General features: G+C 46.2%; 1 protein-coding gene across 4 annotated transcripts in view; it reads left to right on the top strand.

The window, feature by feature from the left end:
- Positions 1-22,958, top strand: part of KLHDC3 (kelch domain containing 3) — a 34,935-nt gene that overhangs the window by 1,320 nt on the left and 10,657 nt on the right. For 2 of the 4 annotated variants that reach the window (XM_084624028.1, XM_084624030.1), the window contains exons 2-9: positions 181-304; positions 12,712-12,948; positions 14,512-14,688; positions 17,266-17,381; positions 19,845-19,916; positions 20,157-20,370; positions 20,737-20,823; positions 22,603-22,711. In XM_084624028.1, coding sequence (XP_084480154.1) covers positions 12,795-12,948; positions 14,512-14,688; positions 17,266-17,381; positions 19,845-19,916; positions 20,157-20,370; positions 20,737-20,823; positions 22,603-22,711 — 929 coding nt within the window. In that variant the 5' untranslated portion in view covers positions 181-304; positions 12,712-12,794. Of the gene's footprint in view, positions 1-180; positions 327-12,711; positions 12,949-14,511; positions 14,689-17,265; positions 17,382-19,844; positions 19,917-20,156; positions 20,371-20,736; positions 20,824-22,602; positions 22,712-22,958 lie in introns of all 4 variants that reach the window. The other 2 variants (XM_084624029.1, XM_084624031.1) reach the window with 2 other exon arrangements.

Raw genomic sequence — 22,958 nt, 5'->3', positions numbered from 1 at the left:
ACTAGAATGGATAAACCTCTCTCTCCAGTTCGTGGGTTTTACTTATTTGATGACCCTCTGTAGGGTAAAGGTGTGGCCTGGGGTTTTGTTTCTTGACAATGAAAGAATCCAATTTGACTTCCATGGCTGGCTTCAGCAAGTGCCCAGACCCTCTGACTTCGTCTTTCCTGTTGGTTTCAGAGGGAAAATCGTCCCACTTCTGAAATCCATGGCTGTGATGGTGACACTGGTGTTTCTGATGGAGACATTCAAAATGCCTGTAACTCATGGGGATCGGCCTTTCATTTCAGTTTCTGTTACCAAGGTTTGTTCTTCACTTCACCTCGGTCAGTATTTATCTCCTGGATCATAAATTCTTAATATGTGCCTCAGTGGAGGTCAGTGTCTCCTCGCTGTGTGCCCTGTCCTGAAATGAGAAGTGCATGTGCCTTGGCAAATGGATTGAAAGGTCTTCTGATTGGTGCTTATGGAAGCTCTTTTGTACGGTTTGTAACAAAACTTGGTGGACCCCAGTAGCTGGGCCTCTTGTAGCAACAGGACTTGGGGGGTGGGGCAAGGTATTACCTTCCTCTTCCCTAATGGAAAACACACATTGCTGCCACACCGGGACATAATGTTCCTCTTCACCCCTTCTAGTGGAGCTTTATCTGAAAGGGCAGAGCCAAGAAATGACTATTTAACTTGAATTTCTGTTCTTAGAATCGTAGGGTTAGAAAGGACTGCCAGGGTCATCTACTCTAGTCTAGCCCGCTGCCAAGGTGCTGGAGTTGTTGTGTCTAAACCTTCCAAGACAGATGGCTCCAGCCTCCTTTTGAAAACCTCCAGGGATGGAGCTTCCACAATCTCCCTAGGCAGTCTGTTCTTACAGTTAGTGTTTTCTGAGATTTAATCTAAATCTGTTTGAACCCATTGCTTCTTGTCTTGCCCTCTGTGGCAAGAGAGAACAGCTTTTCTCCATCTTTTTTTTCTTTTTCCCCCATGTCAGCCTTTCAAGTATTTCATGTCTCCCCCTTAATCTCCTCTCTTCCAAACTAAACATCTTTCTTCATCTTTGATGGCTCCCACTTTCAGAGGCATCCAGAAGGGTCCTCAGTCTGTCCTTACACAGACATCTCATAGGCAAGGTAGTATATGTCATAGGCTCCTAGCAGGTTGCTTGTTCCTGGCAATGTGGATTGAATCTCAAGAAACAAATGTGGGCTGAATCTCAGGAAAGACTTCTGGAGAGTGAGGGCTGTTCTACACTACAGCTGTAAATCGACCTAAGTTACACTACTTCAGTTACGTAAGTTACACAACTGAAGTTGATGTAACTTAGGTCGACTTACACACAGCATGGTGTAGACACTGCTGTATGGGAGACGCTCTCCCGCTGACTTACCTTACTCTTCTCCAGGAGCTGAAGTACAGGAGTTGATGGGAGAGCACTCTGCCATTGACTTAGTGGGTCTTCACCTGATCTGCTAAATCGACACCACTGCATTGGTTGCAGAAGTGCCGATCTAGCCGTAAGTATAGACAAGTCTGAGATGTATCTGACTGGAGAACAGTCTCCTAAGGAAAGTGGAGGTAACCCCATCACTTAAAACTAGGACTAAGTACATACTTCCATAGGGACCGGTCCTGCACTGGCCCCCATGGGGTGGACTGACATAAGGCTTATATGGAAAACTCCATGAACATCTGAGTCTAGCCTTCTCAGAATAGCTTCCTGAGCTTGTGTGGCAGATGTATTAGTCACCATGTAGGGAGGTTGTGGGGGTTTCTCTTCATGGCAGGGCCTACCCAATGCTGAGGGATTTACTTTCCACTCTAAAAGCACATGGTTGCTGCTATCTTGCAGTAAGACCCCACCCTGACCTTTGGCCTCTGCCAGGCTACTGATAGAAAACTTTCTGCAAAGACTCTGTGGTAGCTGATAATTTCAGGTCTCTTTCCAGGTGATAGTCCAGCATTTGCACTAATAACATTCTAGTGTAATCAGTTTGTTTATAGGAACAACAGATCACAACAACTGAATTGCATTCCACCCTTCCTCTAATTTCCTATATTTTCTAGCTCCTGAAACACCTCCCCTTCTAGAAATATTCAGCATCCCAATAAAGTTAATATCAGTGGTTAAAGATACACATGTATCACATAAAGGTTATGTTTAAATGGCTTGGTGGTGAGGGGGAAGGGAAAGGGTGGTGATTAAAATAAAATAATGTATGGTCAATATACAATGTGCTGCTAAATGTTGTTAGGTATAAGTATGTACCTTATTATGATCAGACACTCGTTGAAATGTTTTAGTGTCAGTGACCTGAAACATCAAATAAAATCGCCCCCCACCTCCACAAAAAACTCAATTCTGATGAATCCCGGGGGATTAAGTGCAACCTCCCCTGCTCCCCACCTCACTGTTGCCCGGATGTCTTCACTGGGGTTCTGTGATTAATTTTTCCAGTTGGATCCTCTCGCTCAGGCTGAGTGGGGAAGCCCCTGCAGCGAGACCTAGTGATCCTGTTTCTCTATATGTTGCTAAGTACTAGTTGTGTGTAGGGGAGTGAGTTATAATTATGGATTTAGTGAGGTTTTGGGAGGTGAATGGGGTGCACTGAGATTGAACAGGTGTTTGGCAAACCCTCACTTCTAGTCACTCTGGTTAGACATGTCTTTGGTTTGAGAGAGGTGGTTTTTTTCCTCCAGAGCAGTTCAGTTGCCTTGTGTGGTATCATGATTTCTGTTTATAGCAGGTTTCTTTGGGAGTCCTGAGTATCTTTTGCATGTCACAGCTGCCCTCAGAGATTCCCTGAGAGCTCTGAACAAACAGCAAATAAGACTTCATGGGGTATCCTGGGAATCTGGGGGAGGGGACTTATGTCCTCTATGTGGTAACCTCTTCTGATGGTTGCTGGAGATACTGGAAAAGGGAAGGAATTACATAGGGAAGTTTGTAATGAGATGGGCAGAAAAGCTGGGGTGTAGCCTGCATTGTGCAGGAGGTTCGGTATCTGTTCAGGAGGCTGTGGAGATGGCGTAATGTCTGTGGTCATTATTCAGGGGATACTGGTATAACTGTAACTTTAGTACTAATCCCGAAAGCACTTCATAACCATTAACTCTCTCAGCCCCCACTCCATGGGGAAGGTCAGTATTGTTCCATTTTATAGAAGGGAAAATGGATGCAGAGAAGAAGGGACGTGCCCAAGGGCTCTCAGGGAATCACTGTCAGAGCTGTGATTTGGAACTCAGCATCTTCAGGCTCCCAGTACTTTGTCCAGATCACAAGATGATGCTGTCTGGAGATACTTGGATGATCTGCCTGCAGAGGGTGTGGCGAGGTGTGTACCCAGTATTAGCTGCTGAAATCTTTCATCCAAGTTGAAGTTAATCCAACTAAAATACTTGTTTTTAAATCTCCTGCTGTCGCTTCTCTAGCCCAGGTAAGGTGACCCAAAGGTTATGTGGTGACCTTTGTTGTAGCAACATTTTTAGGCATGCGTTGTGTCTTACAGAGAATAAGGAAATAGTCTCTCCTGAAGATTTGACAATCGGGATGAAGTGTGACATGACATGATACAGGGAGAGAGGACTTCAGGTGGGAGGAAGGGAGGTTTGCATAAAATGGTGAATGAGGCTGCTTGTTTTCCCAGGGTGCACCTTGTGTGTGTCCTCTGTTTGAGGTCTACTTATGTAGATGTTAAGTTGGTGTGAGAGAGTGACTGTGCTGCAGAGACTGGGGAAGAACTGGGTTTTTGGGGAGAGGGAATTTGTGTGATGTGGAAAGTTGGAAGACGTTCTAGGCATAAGGGGATCCTGGAAGAAAGTGCAGATGCATTTGTGGGACAAAGCGAAGAAAGAAGCATCATGGGAATTGATATTATCTGGCACAAAAGCTAAACAGAATAATGGCAGGAGATGGGAAATGAGATATAAACAGGGGCAGTGCTGATATCTGCCTGAAGGTAAACCTGGGTGAGTTTCTGCTTTCTGAAGTGATGAGCTTCAAGAGGTACTTGGTGTCTTGAACAAGCCTCAAGGCTTGTATTTGTGTTAGCAAATTTAGTGGCTGTTTAGCAGTACCATTGTAACCAAATCTAGTGTAACTGGGTTTGTGCTGAAAAGCCAGTAAATACACTTATGTAGACACAGCCCCTGTCTTTCCTGCTGCCTTGGAACAAATAGCCAAAGCAGTGCGTAAATGTCAGGAGCGAGTGTAGAAGCTGGATTACTCTGTGGCTGGATCTAACTGTAAGTTGGATGTGCCTGAAATAGAACAGTCTATATGGACTGCTTCAAGCTGGCTGGGGCTATTTTAAGTGCTATTAAACCTTGTGGCTGGCACATCTCGGGACACGGAGTGCTGAGGACTAAGGCAGTAGCACGGTAGGGACTTTCTCTCCTCCAGGCACTTTAACAGAGACAGCCGGTGCAGATTCCCTGCTGCTTGGGGAGTCCTTAGCAGGGTAGGGCTTGGGAAATCCAGACTGCTTCTTGCTGGGTCTTCCCATCTGGTTTGGGGATTAAGGGGGGAAGAGCTGGATCGGTGCAATCAGACAAATCTGAGCACTTGCTAGAAATGGCTTTAGCATCCATTTCCTTGGCGCACAGGTTGGCGAGCCAGCTCAGCAGCATGCTCTCATTCCAGCAATGAAAACATGAAATTTCTTATTTTTGCAAAAAGTGCAGCCATTTTTCTTCACTCCTAATAACACCAGTTTTATAGAGTCAAACTTGAGAACTGGTGCATGGGCTAATTGTGACCAATTTGGTCAAATAGCTATTGCTGTTTCAGAACATACTTTTCTGATGTAATTTATAGCTGTAATTGTAGTCCTGTGCAAGGACACACAACTTTGCTAGGCTGTCACAACTTGATTGAGGACTGGTTCTCTGAGTTATGCATATGCTTTAAACAGCTCTATAGTCAGGGATGGTAGAAATAGCTATACACGTTCTGTATTCTAAGGATTAAAGACTCTTATTTTCTACAGAATGTAGCTTTTCTTTGGGGGGGAGTGGAATCTTGTAACCCTTCTAGTCACAAGTTACTATCTAAATGTTACTGGCTCTCAGGAGTGAGATGTCCCATTCTTCTCCATTCTTCTCAATGATGAGTATCTAAATACTATCATTTTCTCTGCTGATTGTCCTTAGAGAAACTTCCATTATGGCTGAGTGCCATGCCCACCTGCCACCCTGGCGGTGATGATGGGCTCTTTGCATACTGTCATTGGGCTGCCCCTTGCTACTCTTGCATCAAATAACTAACACTTGTATCCCTTCAGCAATTAAAGTAAAACCTATGTGGCCAGTGTGTCAGCTCCAAAGAGCTTCTGTGGGACAGAAGAAGGATTTTGTGCATTTTCATTAAATACCAGCAGTTCATTCTTACTAATCTTTTATTAACTCTTTTGAATTAATCTCCTTGTCCCTTACAAAGAACTAGGAATATGACCAAGGAGAGCTTAAATTACACAGAACATTTTAATTGCCATGCCGAATCAGATCATTATCACCCTGTGGTAGGACACCACCAGTGGTCAGTGTGAGGAGCTTCAGAGGAAGAGGAAAGGAGTGCTGCAGTAGCAGTTTATGGAATAACCTGCTCATAGGAAAGTATCTGACCTCTTGGCAGTGAGTGACTGGTTTAAGCCCTGATGCTCCAGGGCTGGTATGCCTTCCAAACTTTATCCTTGTTTAATCCTTAGTGTTGTAATTCAGGATAGTCTCATTAGCTATACAAAAGTTAATCCATTTTTGAATCCTCCTAAGCTTTTGGCCTCAGTGATAGCTAGTGGAGCTCACTGCCAGAAAATTAACTTGCACTGTGTGGAAAAGTATTTCCTTTGCTCAGTTTTGAATTTGCGACCTTTTAACTTCACAGTTGTATTAGAGTGGAAGAATAGGGCAAATAGAATAGCCTGATCTACCTTATCTATACCATTAATTTTTCTAGATCTTCTATGTACCTTCTTAGTTGTCTCATCTTTAAAGTAAATAGCTGTCAATATGTCCACGTGGAAGAAGTTTCATACTGCTAATTGTTTTGCTGCCAGTCTCTAATGAAAGATCCCCGAGGAAGTCTGTATATAATTCTGTACATTTTGGAAAACTTATGGGCAGGTGTTTTTGATATACGTCTCCTTAGCCAGGTATTTCCATTGTTCTACCAATAAAATGAAAACCAGCAGGATCTTACTAAAGGGGAAAAGGCAAAATGCCACATTTATTGTGAATACAGAAAGAATTATAGTAAGCAGTTAGTTATAGCTATAACATTTCATTCAATTTCATATTTATTCACTCATTCATTCATACAGACACACGCACAGGTTCTGCAAGGTTGTTATCATAGTTACCAGCCTTAGAGTTGCTTATGCCAAGCCACTGGCCAGGTGGCCTAGACGTGAGGAGGGAGCAGGGTCTTGTCAGATGGTCATCTGATGCTCCTGGAAGTTGGTTTGCAGAATCAGACCCCAAAGTTCTCACTTTCTAGAGTCCATTTTTATAGGAATTTCTTCCGATGCCAGTCTGGGAATTGCTTCATCATGCTGTTGCTGAATCAATCAGCAGATGGCACATTCCTGATGGCTTCGTGCTGCCAGATGTTATCTTGTTCTTTGGTTCTCCCATTCTTGAGGCTGTTGAGTGGATTCCAGTCTGCCCTCCGGGAGTCCTCTCGTTATTTCCACTTCAGGCCTTCTTCAGCTGATGGACACTGGATTCTTAGGCTGGCACCTCCCTGATCATTCAGTTATTATCCTCACCAAGCATCCATCCACATACATCCTCTATCTCTATTTTAATCACAATTGTTAACAGAGCAAGAAGAATGCAGGGAGTCTCTGGGTGCTGTTTCTGTTGTTACAGAGTATTGCTTTGAGTCTCTCTCTGTGTGAGTAGTTGTTGTTACAAAGAATTGCTTTGAGAACAGACTCTGTCTTAGAATGAACTAATACAATTAGCAGCTTGCAAGTTTCACACATAGAGGGAGAGAAACAGTACCAAAAACCAAGAGACCTCTTAATTATTAATACCCTGGAATTTAAACTATGGGGAATCAGTCATTTGTGATTTTAATACAGAATTTCTTTAATATGATCCAACACCATAAAGAAACCAAGCATTCATTGCAATGGCATCCAGTCAATGTTTCTCCCTCCCAAAGACAGGGAATCTGTTAAACTGTGGAGTGATGATGGTGTACTGTGTCTAAGCAATTCAAATGACCAAAAAGTGATTCAACCCTAACAAAATATGAAAGAGAAGGTTTAGTGAAAGTTAGAAATTGTGACCTCTTAATGCTCTCTGAAAAATTCTTAACACTTAAAGCTATATGTCTGAGAATTTTTTTTATTAATATTAAGATTGTGAACTTATTCCTTCATGTGAAATACCTTCACAGGAACAGTGGAATCTGAATGACTTAAAAAATCTCTTGAAAGGTGGTATAAATATTATTCCTAACTAAAATATTTTAACTAGTAACTTAATACTAGAAACTAAAACTTAGAAATGGAACTTTACCTTGGCCCCTCTTTATTGCAATATTACCCATGAAGTAACAGGTACCTGTGAAGTTTGCTGCTACATGTGCAAACCTATGAGAGGCCAAGTGCCTGCTCCAAACCACTGAATTTGATTCCCATGCGTAGGCTATATGGGGAGGAGAGCCAGTCAGATAAAAGATGGTGAGGGGGATCTGGATGGGAGGCAGCACACGAGAAGTGGGTTTTAAGGAGGCATATGAGGTGAAAGAGGATGCTTGGAGGACAAGAAATAGAAGAGGTTCAAGCATAAAAGAAGGTAGGGAAGCAGAGAGCAGGTGGAGGAGATCAAGGGAGGAGTAGGTAATGAGAGGAAGGGATGAGGTTATGCCCCACATGGAAGGGGAGGCCAAGCAGTTTGAATACAGTGTGGCAAAAGACAGGCAGCCACTGAGGGATCTAGAAGGGAGTGATGGAGACAGTGGAAGAAAAGGAAGATGGGTTTTGCAACAGCTCTTTGGCTGGCCTGGAGGTGAAGGTGAGAGTGGAGATAATCCCCTGGTTCATTCCTTGCTCTTCATTGTACTTTTATGAATGTTGATTATGCAAATTAGAAGCCATGTTGTGTATTGCTAACAGTATAATTGTTTAATCTTCTATGTTGAGGTCTTGAAAAGATCTTGTATTTAATAGAAATGGACATGTAAAGAGGTGAGAGGCTTGAAAATGAATTAATACTTAACCATGATATGTACGCTTGGTTCTGTTTGTAAAGATATAAAGTACAGATAATGTTTCATTGTCATTCATATTGTGTGTTAATAGTTATTATATTTTTGTTACAAACTTAGATGAACACTTTCAAATATGGGTGCCTAAAGTTAGTCACGTAATCCAAAAGGCCTGATTTCTTTTCAAAGGTGATGAACACCCAACTCTTATTGACTTTGCTTTGATGTAGGTCTCTACTTTTTAGGGATGTGTTTGAAAACTTTGTCCTGTGTGACTTGAAACTTGCATCAGGATGAGTTAGGGCTTCACATATAAATAGTGTAGGTGGGATTTTCAAAAGCAGTTTGTAGTGGCCTAATTCTACTCCCTGATTGGGTCTGTCTAGGACAGAATCCTCCCAACCACCACCCACTACGCAAACTTTTTTTAAATTCATGTGCCAGAAAATGCAACTGCAATTTGCTGGAATCATCAGTCCTCTAAAAGACTGAAAATGTTCTTCTACTGAAAGCTTCTGTGTCTGCAATAGAACCCACTTTTAAAATGCCATATGTTTCATTATTCAAAAAGGTTCAAAGTGCAACTGTATGTTGAATGATTAACAAACCTGACAAAATATAAAACTTTACAAGCAACAGCAAGACTTGCTATGGCCTTGTAAGGGATAAAGAATTAACAAATGCTGTAGATTGGTGCTTACTGCTTAATATGGCTTTAAGAATCCATTACCAATCAGCTGTGCTTAACAAAACAACAAGCTTTAGGGCTGTGGGTGTATGGAGAACATACTGCGCTGTCAAATGCAGCTCCAGAAGCCATCCTCTTTCTGCCTTTGCTACTGTACAATGTGTCAGGCAGGCTGAGGAGAGTTCAGTAGCTTCACTTGCAGCCTAATATGGTCTCTGTAAGGGCATACTTTTCATACATTCTTGGCTGCAGCACATGTGCTGTGGCAGGCTTGTGTGTCTAGGTTATCTACCCCTCTTGCATTTACCTTACTTTTTAAAGGAAAAAAGGAGAAATCTGTGAGGCGGAGCCTCTTTGCGCAGAAGCATAACTAAGGTCCATCTACCCGCCCCCCCGCCCCCCATTGGCAGCAAGTCTCAGAGCCTGGGTTGGCTGACTTGTGCTGAAGGGCTGAAAATAGCAGTGTAGACATTCAGGCTCAGTCTGGAGCCCAGTCTTTGAAACCTCAGTGGGTTTCAAAGCCTGGGCTGCAGCCTGAGTGGGAATGTCTACGCTGCTATCTGGAGCCCCGTCGTGCGAATCCCCCAGTCAGGGGTGGCTCTACCAATTTTGCCACCCCAAGCAGTCACCACCGAATTGCCGCTGCCGCAACGGTGGTGGAGCTGCCGCCGAAAGCCGCTGCGGCGGGAAGAGCGGCGGAGCTGCCCCTGAATTGCCACCGCGGGACACGGCCTGCCGCCCCATTCAAAATGCCGCCCCAAGCACCTGCTTGGAAAGCTGGGGCCTGGAGCTGGCCCTGCCCCCAGTGAGTTGACCAGGGCTCTGACTCTCTGCCATGGGGATGTGTTGGGGGTGGGGCGTTAATGTATCTGTACCACAAGATTAAAGTGACAGGTGCTTCTCTTCCTTTTTCACTTAACCGTGGGTGTGCTTTTGCACCGAATCCTGCCTGCTGGCATATCCTGGTTTAACTGTAGCAGCTCAGCTCACAGTTGTTTTCTTAAGATTTTGGGCTGTGTGAAAGCATTCACTGTGCTCTCCCATGAAATTATCACCAGATTACTGAAACCAGAGACGGTTGAGTCTGAGGCTCTCCTTTCTACAGCACCGGACAGCATGTCTCCGCATAAGTGCGAACACAGACTTTACTCTTTTAATACTTTCAATGAGGAAGAGTCACATTGTTTAGGAGGCTACCAACTGACTGAGAAGCTTGAAACAGCTGCTTTGGTGATGGGTCGGGGGGGGGAGCCGAAGAGTTCTTAAAGCAGAAAGTGTGTTCCCCATCCCCATGTACTCGGCTAACTCAGATGGCTCCATTGAATCTGTTCAACCTGTCCAACCTCAGCCCAGCTCGGATCCAGTTGCAAGGAGAACGTTCCGAAGGTGTTATGAGTACCTCAGGAGAGGAGGTTTACATGTTTGCTGCTAATAAGTGGATCCCTGCCTTGCATGTCAACCGGGCTATAATATCCAATGGGAGAATTCAGATTTCCCTGCTTTTGGAACTTATCTTTTCCCACCTTTCTTCTGCTTAGCTGAGAGAGATGCAAGAGCCTGCTCCCAGCAGCAGGGAGACATGAGGCTTTCTCTCTTTAGCCAGGCACAAGATGGTTATGGGTGCATGTCCTGCAGCAACTGACCTGTTAAATCCTTGGCTTCTAATAAGGTCAATCCAATTGTGACATGGCTTCAGTCCCCTAGGAAGTGGGCTAAGCCACTCTCAGCTCTGTGACTGTTGAATGGCTAGACTTGAAATCACCAACTAGTCTAACGGTGACCCTAGCAGTCACCATGACAGCTCCCTGAGGGATGTTCTGTAGCTTTTGTGGGGAGCTTATACAATGGGAGTTGGCTGGTGAGAAGAAAAACTGTTGATGTAGGTGAAGTTTGGAATTGTTCCAGAAATGGCTTGGAGTGTTGCCTATGGCTTGGAGTGTTGCCTACAGCTTGGGTTCAGGTGGAGAACTAGTTCTCAGACTGCTGCTCTGCTGGGGAAATACTCTGGAGTGAATTCTGTTGGCTTATTAACTTGTGGAGGGCCAAGTTACCAGCAATAACCGGAAGAGAAAAATGGCTAAAGTCTCTAACTACTATTGGTGTTAATTTAATGGTGGTGGTTATTGCTCTTCTTGCTTTTCTTGTGTAGCATTCTCGTGCCTTTGTGTAATAGCTGACTGTTAGCTCCCACTGTGCTTAAGGTTATGGAGCAGTTTCCAATGTATTACTGTTCAAACTTTCTGAAAACATCTTGTGGCTGAAACTTTCTATGCTTTCTCTTGTCAAACTTCAAAAGTCACCCTCAAGCAGAGTCCCTTCTGCCTCGCTTTTGTTAAGACAGAATGAGGTGGAAGTAGGGTTTCTAGTCACTATTAAACAGGGCTACAAAAGTGGCTGAAGTTGGAAACCTAGCCTGTTTCAATCCTCAAACTGCCACACACCACCTGTGACTTAAAAAGGTTAAACAGCTTTCCCAGAGCCTCCATTCCCTGGTCATAAAACAGAGGATAGTTCCACTTTCCTACTTCATGGGGTGTTGAGAATAAACGATGTGATACTCGCCTATGATGGTGGTGGGGACCATATAAATGCAAGAGCTGGTGCGTTTGCTCAATTTGAAGAGGAAGAAAATAAAGTGAATGGAAAAATTGTCTCTGTGTGCGCTTCTTGGGGGTTTGCCAAACACTTCTGACGTGTGCTGTACAAATTCATAGCATGCTCTGACTTGTCGTAGAAGGGCCATGGGCTGCTGCTTTAACTTACTGTGGTTCTCCTAGCAGTGAGTACCAGGCTGGTTGGAGAGGGAAGTAAATGCTATTTGTAATTCTCTCTTCCTCCCCTGCCTTCCTTTTCCCCATTGTAGCCTTGGGCTCAGTGTGAGTGAAAATATGAGCTAATCAAAAGATACCATCAGAAATTCCCAATACAGGTTGAGCAAGGACCTCCCATGGGGCTTCTCTGCTCCTTGAGTCTCTCCCACTGCACTGTGATCAGGAGAGGGAAGGGGCTGCCAGTCTGGCAAATACATAGCTTAAAACACCTTGTGAGCCCAAGAGGTTATGAACAATCCACACTGCATCGTGTGGTGGAGTTAAGGGCTTAGTTCTTTACATTTTCTGCCTCTTGGTGACTTTTTTTTTTACTGCAGTTAATTTGTACATACTGTGCTACTCACTCTGTGTGCTTTGGGTAAGGGGAAGAAGGTGCTGTAGTGACAGAGGCATGTAGTCTGTTCTGGGCAGGCTTCAAGATGCACTGACTAAGAGGAGGAAGTCGGGGAAATAAACTTTGCCACCAGCATGCACTGTTACTTCCTTGGGCAATGTAATCTTTAGAGGAACCATCCAGCACATATTGTGGATTGGGCCCGGTACTTGTGGGAGACCTCACGTTGGTTGGTATCCTGGTTTTGGACTAGGGACCACAGAGGAAAGGTTCTGCATCCCCTGAGCTATCTAGACCCCTGGTGTCACTGAGGCTGACATGATGAACTGTCCTGCTTTTGCCACATTCTGTAGTGTCTGAAATAGCCCCATCCTGCCCCAGGTTCCTTTTTCCAGAAGCAGCTGGCCTGCAGGCTCCCTTTAAGATCCCCTCAAAGTAGATACAGCCGACGTAGTCACAAATACCCCCATACCAAGCAAGGGTGGGAAGACCCTTTGTATGCATGTTCTAAACAGATATTTAAAATCTTCTCCAGTGGGAAAGCTGTTGGCTTGAGAGAAGTGTTTCCTTCGTAGCGGGCATACACAGAGGATGGAGAGACATGGAGAGTGGGGATCTATCTTCTGAGCATTGCATTCTGTCTCTGTTGCAGAATTAAATGGCTTCAGCCCAGCCCTATGGGCATGAGGCTGTAGCGCCCTCTAGCTTTGAAGGATAGATCATTCACAGAAGGGAATGTTACGGTGGACTGTGCACTTGGAAGGTGGGCCTCGGAGAGTGAACCACGCTGCTGTGGCTGTTGGCCATAAAGTATATTCCTTTGGCGGGTATTGTTCTGGTGAAGACTATGAGACTCTGCGGCAGATTGATGTCCACGTATTTAATGCAGGTAAGAGCGCTCCATCCTTGCGGCTGCCGTGGGCTGGCAGAGGCTGGAATTCCCATGCCTCAGTTATCAGGTTATATTGTCAAACTCTCATTTCTCTTGACGGTAGCTGCAGTATGCAGGTCAAATATGAGACGTGCACACCACTGGTGCTCAGCTTGGAGAGCACTGATCCTCGTGAATTGCAGTCTTCTCCCCTATAAAACACACAGCCCTGAAGCAAGAGGGTTCTTAACCCTTTCTATATAAAAATCCAAACCCTTTTATCCTGTCTAATGGAATATGGATGTTTTCATTATTCATATACGTGTCTGGTTTTTTAACTCCTGCTCAGCTCTTGACCTCAATGACCCCTTGTGGCAATGAGTGCCACAGGCTAAGTGGGTGCTATGTAAAAATATTTCCTTGTAGCAATTTTCTAAATATATTGCTTTGTTGCCTTTCAATTTCACTGAACGTCCCCTTGTTTTCCTCTTATTATGAAAAGGTAGATAGCAGCGCCTGGTTTCCTTTTTCCTATGCCATTTGTTGTTTTGGATGTTGTCACATCTTGTACATTATTTGCTTCCTTTCTAAACAATCCCAATCTTAGGAATCTCTCTTCATGTGAAAGTGTTTGTGTCTCTAATCACTTTCCTTATCAATGTCTAACCTCCCCTCCACTGAGAACAGAACTGAAAACAGTATGCTAGGAGATGGTAGGCTGTGGCATTGATTTATATGGTGGCATTATAATCTGTTACTTTCTGTTTCATTCCTTATGCATCCTGACATCTTGTCTGCTCTTCTGGTTGTTGCACATAGCATAGAGATTTTGATTGACCCACAACTTAGAACCAGTAATGTCCAAGAGTAGTTCAAATTATTCCTTCCAATGACTATTACCTTGCATTTGCCTTCAGTGAATTTTATGCTGCCCATTCACCTAGTTTTGTTGGGTCCATCTGAGGTTCCTTACAAATGTCTCTAGCCTTGACTTATCTAAAGAATTGTGGTCTCCATATGTTGTCATGTCACTTCTCTCCCCCTCTTGCTGCTCATGGTAATTCTATATCTAATAATTTCACCTAATAGACCAGTGAATCTAGCCTCAGTAACAGGTAAAATTCCAAGGAACTCCGCTAAACGTAGGTACAGTAACTTCATTCTTAAATTCCTTCAGAATCCTTGAATATACCATCTGATTCGAGGGGCTATGCTGTTCTTCAACTGATTAGTCTCTCCAGACCTTACTCTCTGACATCTGTCTGATAGTGTCACGCGTCTATTACCTGAATAGAATTGGCTGGAGTAGCTGTCTCCTCTGACACCCTGTGTGATGAAATCTGATGCAGAGAAATCGCTCAGCTTCTCTGCAGTGTCCTCGGATACTCCCTGGTGGGCCAGCAGACCCACCAGTATCTACAGAGGATTTCATATTAGTGTTATCTGTAGCTACTGCTGTTCAAATTCAATTAAGGCTTTTTACTTGCTTACCAGAGTACCCCCACAATGAGCTGCAGAATAACTGCAAGTGGTTCTATCCACATATATGCATGCTCACTCCGTGGGGGGTTCTGCTTTCAGTGTCTCTACGCTGGACCAAGCTGCCACCAGTGTGGACAAACAGCCGGGACCACGTGAGGGAGGTGCCCTATATGAGGTATGGGCACTCAGCTGTGCTGATTGACGATACCATCTACATATGGGGAGGCCGTAACGACACTGAGGGAGCCTGCAATGTTCTCTACGCCTTTGATGTCAGTAAGTGCCAGAATTTCGCCCTTCCCTACCTTGAGTGCTCTTGGAGACGATACCCCCTCCCCATGGTTTCATGGCAGTAGTGTTGTGCTCCCCCACTAGGTGTCCCCATGAAGTGATGGCTGCGGTTTGCTCTTTAGAGAAACACTGCAAGAGGCTGGGAAACTGCCTTTTACTGGGAGCATGTGAGAGATGGGATCTCTGGCTAGCTTAGCAGCATTGGATGTATTCGCATGTTTGACTCTGTGTTGCTTTTGAACTAGGAATGACAGCTATTTAGCTCTTTTCTAATGGGAAATTAGAATTAATTAGACTCTTGAATGCTTTGAGTTCCCTTTTGTCTTAACTAAAATCACAGTTCTTCCTTCTTGTGAAAAACAACTCTGCATAACAATTGCTGGAAAAAGTTTGAGGGCGAGTGAGCTCTTGAAGAGGGTGGATGCTCCAGGAGAGGGAAGCTGTTCTTCTGTGCAGCCCTTAATGCCATGTGGGAGCAAAGACAAAAGCAGAAACAGGATACAGAAGTTGTAGTGAGTAAGAGGGGGGGCGGCAGTAAGCAGGTCTGGTCAGAGCTGGGTGGAGCCTGGAAGGTAAGGAGGAGGCACTTCAGCACAGTGAGGAAGCAATGAAGGGGTCTGAGTGGGCTTGATGGGTGTCAGGTGACTTGCAGCTGGTGGGGCAGATCAGAACTAGTGCATCAGGGAATAGGTGAAGAGAGATTTCAGAAGAATGGCAAAGGGGATGTGGAGGCAAGTAGGATTCATGGACTGAAGAGAAATAGGCTCTCAGGGTGAAATTAGAGGGATATTAGTTGCTTACCCCTTTTGAGATCTGGAGGGAATGGCTTGCTGCATGGGCTCTTCACTCAGGCTGCTGTTGGAGCTCTCTCTCTTCTGACAAGCCCAGCTGGAGAGGGCAGCCCTAGCAAACCACTGCAGACACAAAGGGCCTGAGGCAGCTGGCTCTATGCAGCTGCTGGCTAAAGCCGTTTAGGAGTAGTGTTAAGTGAAAACTGATGGAAAGGCCCCAGGCTTCTGTCCTAGTCCAAAACCCTGCCCAGTCTTCCATGCACATGTGCCAGTTCCTCTCCAAGCCTGGAAAGTGAGCACTGCTAATCCTGCTTCACGCGGAGGAAATGATGGAAGCCCCATTGGGTGAGTCACTTTAGATTGCACAAAGCCCTGAGGACTGCTGCAGGGTATAGGCCTGCTCTGACGAGTGGGGGTGCAGGTGTGGACTAGAACAGGTGTCCTAAGTGTCTCTATCTCTGATTTCTGATATTGTTCTTGGCTGGGCTTTTTATGATAGCGCATGACTGGCTTTGGAAGTGGCCCCAAGCATGGCAGGAATTCTGGTGGGAGCAATGCTCACTTTCCCTTTCTGCTTACTGTCTCCGTAGTGCTTTCACTGACCTTCCAGCAGGCCCCTTCATTCAGCTCCAGATGGAGTCTGGGCAGATAACTATGGCTGGAGGCCAAGTTCAGAGAAGTTCTTGTTTCTTGGAGAATGTTGAGCAGATCCCAATTTTGCTACTTCCTGAAATAAGCACTGCTGCTGGCTGCTAGCAGCACTGAGGGGATCTCCTGCTGCTCCAAGGCTTATCTGTGCTTGTCGGTGGGGTCCCGGGACAGGTGCCTGCATGAGATTGGCAGTGACTCTCACTGGCTCCGTTTCACATTGCTCTGCATGGAGAATGTGTTTAACTGGGCATGGAGACTCCCCTGAATGGAGTCAGTCCCCAAAGCTTGCAGACCAAGGAGCACTTCACAGAGAGAGAGCTGAATAAAATGACTGGGGCAGGTGGACTTGTGGAAAGGAGAACAGAGGGGCAGCAAGGTGGAAACTCTGGAGGGATGGGAAAAGGTGTAGGTGAGGTGGGGTGAACAGGAGTGGGACAAGTACTGTAATGATGGAAAGAGCAGATAATTCAGGGAGAGGGGCTCCCTTGCTCATGACAGTGGCTCTTGGAGTAAATCCACTGATGCAAGCAAGTGGGAAATGCCTTTGACCCTCTGAGAAGGTTCTAGAGTGCTGCATACTTCAGCCACCTAAGGCAGCCAGCATCTCAAATGCTGCCCCCACGCTTACTGTCACTACAAAGTTCTGTGCAGCCTGGTGACTGAAAATATGCAACTGCACAACTGAGGAGCTGCTCAAATGAGCTTTACATCAATAGAAAATTAAAGGCTCCCTAAGGGGTTCTGTGCTGACTGGGGGTACTCGGGTTTGTTAAAAACATATTCGGAATGGCTGCAGAATTCAGCATCACTGTCACAGGAATCAGCAGGCCTTGTCACAGAATTTAGGTCCCACAAGGCCCCTGTCTGTGGAAGCCCTGGCAGGTGGCCTGGCCTTAGAGAGCTTCCCACCAGCACTCATAGCGGATGGCCCATGTACAATATCAACAGTTCCAGTCTTTGGCATGGACGTAGGGGGAAGGGGATGGCTTCCTCCTTTGGGAGGTGGTGGCCTTTATTTCCTTGGAAGGATGTCCTCCTGAGAACTGTTCCCATTCAGTCTCCCATCCCCAAGTCTGCTGTTTGGTGTCTGCTCTTGACATCCATTGTCTCTGTATTTTAGACAATCACAAATGGTTCACGCCCAAGGTCTCTGGAATGGTCCCAGGAGCGAGAGATGGGCACTCGGCTTGTGTCCTCGGAAAGACCATGTATATCTTCGGAGGCTATGAGCAGCTGGTAGGTGGTCTCTGGCATAACGTGTGTGTCTGTCTGTCTGGAGAAGTCTGGTAACACCTGAGGAACCCTACTCTCTAACAGCTTGTCCTGGTAACCAGAATACTACTATTGGCACAACAAAGGAACACCCATATTTAAGACTGCTGAACCATAAGCGTGAGAAGTAGGGGTGTGCTGCAGCACCCCCAAATTTTATGCGGGGGCACTGGCCCCACTCCCCAGCCACTGGCTCTGTGCGTAAAACCTGGGGGTGCTTCGTGCGCCTATGCCCTGATCCCGGGCCTCTTCCCATACTCCATTCCCCAGCCCCTCACCTCATCTCACCTGGGGCTCAGGTCCCAGCTGCTGGCTTCATGCCTGGGGTCCTGCTCCCTAGCTGCTGGCCCCATGCCTGGCTCCCCGCTCAGTAGGGGCTCCACTCCCAGGGCCTGGCCCCAGGGCTGGGGGTCTGCTCTTGGCCCACATGTGGGGTCCCGGCTGCCGGCCCCTGCCCAGGGCTCTGCTCCTGGCCCCATGCCTGCCCCCACCTGTGACCTTGGCCCCCTTACCGCTCTCCGGGTCCCCTGCTCCCAGTGTCAGTGTGGAGGCGGGGCGGGAGTACAGGGGTAAGGGAGCTTTCAGCACCTCCACTGCTACAAATGTTCCAGCACCACTGTGCTGAACACTTTCCAGCATAATCCCCTTGTTTTAGTTCCTGATAACTTGGCCAAATTTCAGGAGTTACAGCTGAAATGTTTTAGGCTCTGCGTCATGTGGAATATTTTGGGGTGTGGGGGGGAAATAAGCAAAAACAATTAGCTTGTTCTTGACAACAAATCGAGCACCTCAAAGATTTGGAGCCAAGTCTCTAAATTGACATCTGTTCTAGGGTCAAAGGGAAAGATACCCTGTGAAAATCCACCTCGATTTGGCCAAGCTACGAGCCATGGAAAATTGCCATTTGTATTTGTACAGTAGAACTTATTCTGTGCTTCTTAACTCTCTGAACATTCTGTCTGCCACAGATATGCCCCAAGCCTTGCTGAGTTCCCCAGGAGAATATCGAAGTACTGTTAGCCTAAGGGCAGTTGTGCAGGTCCCCTGGCTCCTAGACCAGCACAATTGTATTCATCTTGTTTTGGCTAACAGTAGTTCTGTCCTTGTTTAGCAAGTTCTCATACTTCTACCCTTGGAGGTAGGCAAGTGTGATTCTCCCCTTGGCCCCTTCCTCATTTTACAGAAGAGATTGTACGAGCTCACTTCTGGCAGAACTGGAAATAGCAACTAGGTATTTCATGTTGGACACAAGTCTTGATTACTTACTCATTCTGAGCAGCAGCGTGTCTATGCCAACTGTATATGCTTGGCTATGTGTAATGCTAGCAAATGTGTTTTCTTCCCCCACTGTAAAGGCCGGCCAGTTAGATAACAGCTTGCTACTGCTACTAGCTAGCAGAGTTAGTCCAGCCCTTTGAGCTAGAGGATTATGCAGTGGATCTGATGATCCTGGATTCAAACCGGCTAATGATCTATGTGTAGGGGGTCACTACAGTTGCATATGGAACTTGTGGGTCTCTGTTTATAAAACTCCTAAGAAATTACATACAAAGCCCGTTAGTGTCATGAAGTTAAGCACTTACATTAGGAATTGCCAGAATTAATGTTGCCTGGGCTATTTTGGTTCTGCCCGTTTGTGCATGTGCATTATGATGCAGTCTTTAACTATGTGATCACTTACTATCTCTTGTCTGCAGGACCTTTTCCTCCTCATTGCACAGGATGGACAGTGAATGAGCCTATTGTCTTAAAATCCTTGCCTCACTTGTAGCAAAAGTTAGAATGTGATACTGAATGAGCTATGGAGTTGCAGGAAGAGCTAGGATAGCCTTGTACTTAAGGAACTGGTCTGGGACCCAGGAGAAACAAGCTTTGCCACAGATTTCCCATGTGGCAATGGACATATTGCTCTCTCTAGGATTTTCACAGACAGTGGGGACCTGACTTTCAGAAGTGCTGAGCACTCAAAACTGCCATTTGAACTGTGTGGGAGCTGTGGGTGCTCAGCGTCTCTGAAAAATCGAGCGGTAGGCATTTCGAGCTGGGCACCCAAAAGTAGTGAATAGTTGTGCAGCTATTGACTGGAGACTCTCTGGTTTGCAAAGCACTCTGATATTATGGTGATGAGCACCAGAGAAAAGCCCAGGAGGCAATTAATAGTTATTCCAAATCCAGTATGGGCTGTGGATGATGTCCAGTAAACAAGGCCTGGGTCCACCTGCTGAATGATAGGGGATAAGAAATCCTGGGCAGTTGCCTCATTCCCAAAAGCTGTCCATCCTGTGCACCGAATGAGTTTTACATCAGATGTGAGTCAGTGGACTTCCAGTTTCCAGAGGATATTCCAGGTCTCTAGGCCATGTTAGTGTCCTGAAGGCCATGAGGTCCTGGTCTGCCTAACGATTGGGTAATTGGGCTCTCTTCCAGGCTGACTGCTTCTCAAATGACATCCACAAGTTGGATACCAGCAACATGATGTGGACTCTAATCTCAGCAAAGGTCAGTGTCTGTTTATCCCTTTGGCCCATGTAGAACCCTTCACCTCTGCTACCCTTCAGGGATATTGCATATACCTGCTGTGTCACTTCTGTCTCACTTGGTTGGAACCTGCAGGAGCGTAAGTTCTCTGTGGGCTGGCTGCTCATCTCTAAACTGGGCCACCCAATCCTAGTTAAATCATCTCCTGGGGTAATCTGCATTTTCACTGGCTTTACTTACTAGCAGCCTGTGTTGTTCCAGGGCACACCAGCTCGCTGGAGAGACTTCCACTCGGCCACCATCATTGGGACAAAGATGTATGTATTTGGTGGCAGAGCAGATCGCTTTGGGCCCTTTCACTCCAACAATGAGATCTACTGTAACCGAATTAAAGTGTTTGACACTGAAACAAACTCCTGGCTGGACTCCCCTCCTACTCCATTGCTCCCTGAAGGCAGGAGGAGCCACTCGGCATGTGAGTTGTCTCACTCCAGGGAACATGGGGAAAGGAAGGGCTTAGGACTCCTTAGGCCAAATGGGAAGAAGGAGAGGTGTGCGCAGCCTTCCTGGTCTGCTAGGAGAGTGAAAGGAGTGTCTAGTTCTCTGGGTAGAAGGGGGGGATGGCAGGGGATGCACAATGACACATGTGTCCTGCTGGAAAGCAGATGCATGATGTAATCCTGTGCAGGTGAAGAACCGCGCATGCTGCCTCAAACGTGAAGACGGCATGTTGGAAGGGAAGTAACTGGGACCTCTTTCCTTTGTATTTGTGGCTGTTGGGAGGCTGGCACAAACTTGGTTCTGTCTTGTGTGTGCTGATGTTTCTCCTTGCTCCCTGCAGTTGGCTACAATGGGGAGTTATATATATTTGGTGGCTACAATGCACGTTTGAACAGACATTTCCATGATCTCTGGAAATTTGATCCAGGTATTTAGACTCAAACTTTTCTCACTTTATTTGTAGTGTGGTAGTGCCCTGGGTTGTGATCAGAGCCCCCTTATGCTGGATGTGATACACTCATCCCGGAGGACGCTGTCCAGGCCCCAAAGAGCTTGTGAATACCCACACACAAATACATAGATACACACGATCAATGATCTGGCAGTGAAATGCCATTCTTTGACATTGCTAGTGTAAATCAGCTTGTGACTTTTTCATAGTGCTGGCTTCAAATCGCTTTGCTGGAAACAAGTGAAGTAATGCAGACATGCATTTCCAGCTAGAAAAGAGAAGTCCGATTCATCCTCTGTGGCAGTACGCTGCACTCTGTCCAGAAACTAGATAATCTAAAGAAGGAAACTTCAGCAAGGAAGCTAAGGAAAAGTGGTGGGTTCCCCTAGAGAGTGTGGAACATGGGGGAGATCCTGGCTTCAGCAGGGGGAAGCCATTCACTTTGAACTCTAGCCTGACCCCTCCTAACACCCTAGCCCCCTGCTACTTTGATACCAAAAGACTTAATTCTGCAGACCAAGAGGAAGAGAGCCAGGAAGTAGTGGTCAGCCCATGACTATGGGCAAATCTCTGCAGTGTGTCTCAGGTCCCCCATCTGTAGAAAAGGATGATGCTGTCCTACCTCCTGGGGAGTCATGAGGCTGGATTAATATTTGCTAAGTGCTTGGAGCACTTGAAGGCCTATAGAAGTGCTAAGTGCTTGTCTGGGGGATAGTAACACTCAGTCTGCTTTCCTCAGAGATAGATCTGTGGGCTAATGAGCGTGCTGCTGAACAGGGTTAATATCTGCAATTTCCTGAATGGGTTTGACATTTTCAGGAGCCCCAGCAAAACATCCATTCAAAGCTGTTTGTCCTTGCTATCCTATTAAATGGGGACTCTGCAGCCTTCAGTCTCCTGTTCAGCAGTCCCTTGTCACAGCTGCCCTCTCTTCAAATGGGCATGTGTGTCACTCTTTGGGAATGGCTCTGCACTCAGGGCAGCTGTCAGCAGGTGGCAGTGCATCCATGTGCACCCTTCAAGAGAAGATGCTGAAGAGTTGTGTTTCAGGAGAATGATGGACAGGGAAGGGATGGTGGTCAGTCTCTTGCTCATGATCATCTTCCCACCCCCGTTTCCAAATGCAGCCGGAGTCTGTTCTCTGGCAAACCTGAACCAAGCCCATCCCTGCAGTTCTGAACCAAAACAGCTTAGGCCTGTGTAGAGAGACTGGCTTTGTTTCTGCTGGATATAGCATTCTGTTGCTTCACATGGGAGGGGGAAGGGGCTGAAAGTTGTTTTTCCTGCCTGAATCACCAAAGGTGAGTTTGGCAGGCTGGGTGGATAAGCTCAGATCTTCCTCGGGTCCAGTACTGATGGAGAGCATGTACGTGACTTTGATGCACTATCCTCAAGAGACTCCACAATGCTGGTCACGCTGGGCTGACTCCCATAAATTGTGTTTGAGCTCAATGAGAACCTTCCCTCTGCACCTGGAATAAAGGCCTTCTGAATGCAGTGTCCACAGAGGAATGCTCCTCTTTTCGTGGTGGGAGGGGGAATGGGGAGGCTGCTCTTTACATCTGGTAGAGTTCTGGGACCAGCATGGCAGATCCCTGTGTTTGATGCTCTGAATTGTTTAACACTTGGTAGTCTGCCTAAGACTTGGGCTTGTAAATATTTGTAACTCGGGCTATTCGGGGTTTGCTCAGTCTCCATGCTGAGACCTGGGCCCGGTCTCCTTTTCCTGTGACAGACTTGTGGGTTTTTCCTCAGTATCTTTTTCCTGGAAGAAGATCGACCCCAAGGGGAAAGGGCCATGCCCTCGCCGCAGGCAGTGCTGCTGTAGAGTGGGGGACAAGATCATCCTATTTGGGGGCACCAGGTGAGTACTGGGTCAGGGGCACCCTGGTGGAGGGTTCCTGCTTTGAGTTGTTTCCCCTGAATTCCCTTCACTCCCAGGCTGCAGTTAGTTCCTCTTTCTTCACATAAAAGGGATTAAATGAACCCATCCTCCTTCCTAGCCCCATGGGGATTGCACACCTCAGGCAGATAACTCAGGACTTTTGAACAGAGGCAAAAGGTAGGTTGTCTTCAGTCACTGTTGGTGTTAAGGTTCAGATGCCTTGAGG

Source organism: Lepidochelys olivacea, assembly GCF_965140295.1.
Source record: "Lepidochelys olivacea isolate rLepOli2 genome assembly, chromosome: 3".
Lineage (NCBI taxonomy): Eukaryota > Metazoa > Chordata > Testudines > Cheloniidae > Lepidochelys > Lepidochelys olivacea.
This window is presented reverse-complemented; position numbering and strand designations above follow the sequence as displayed.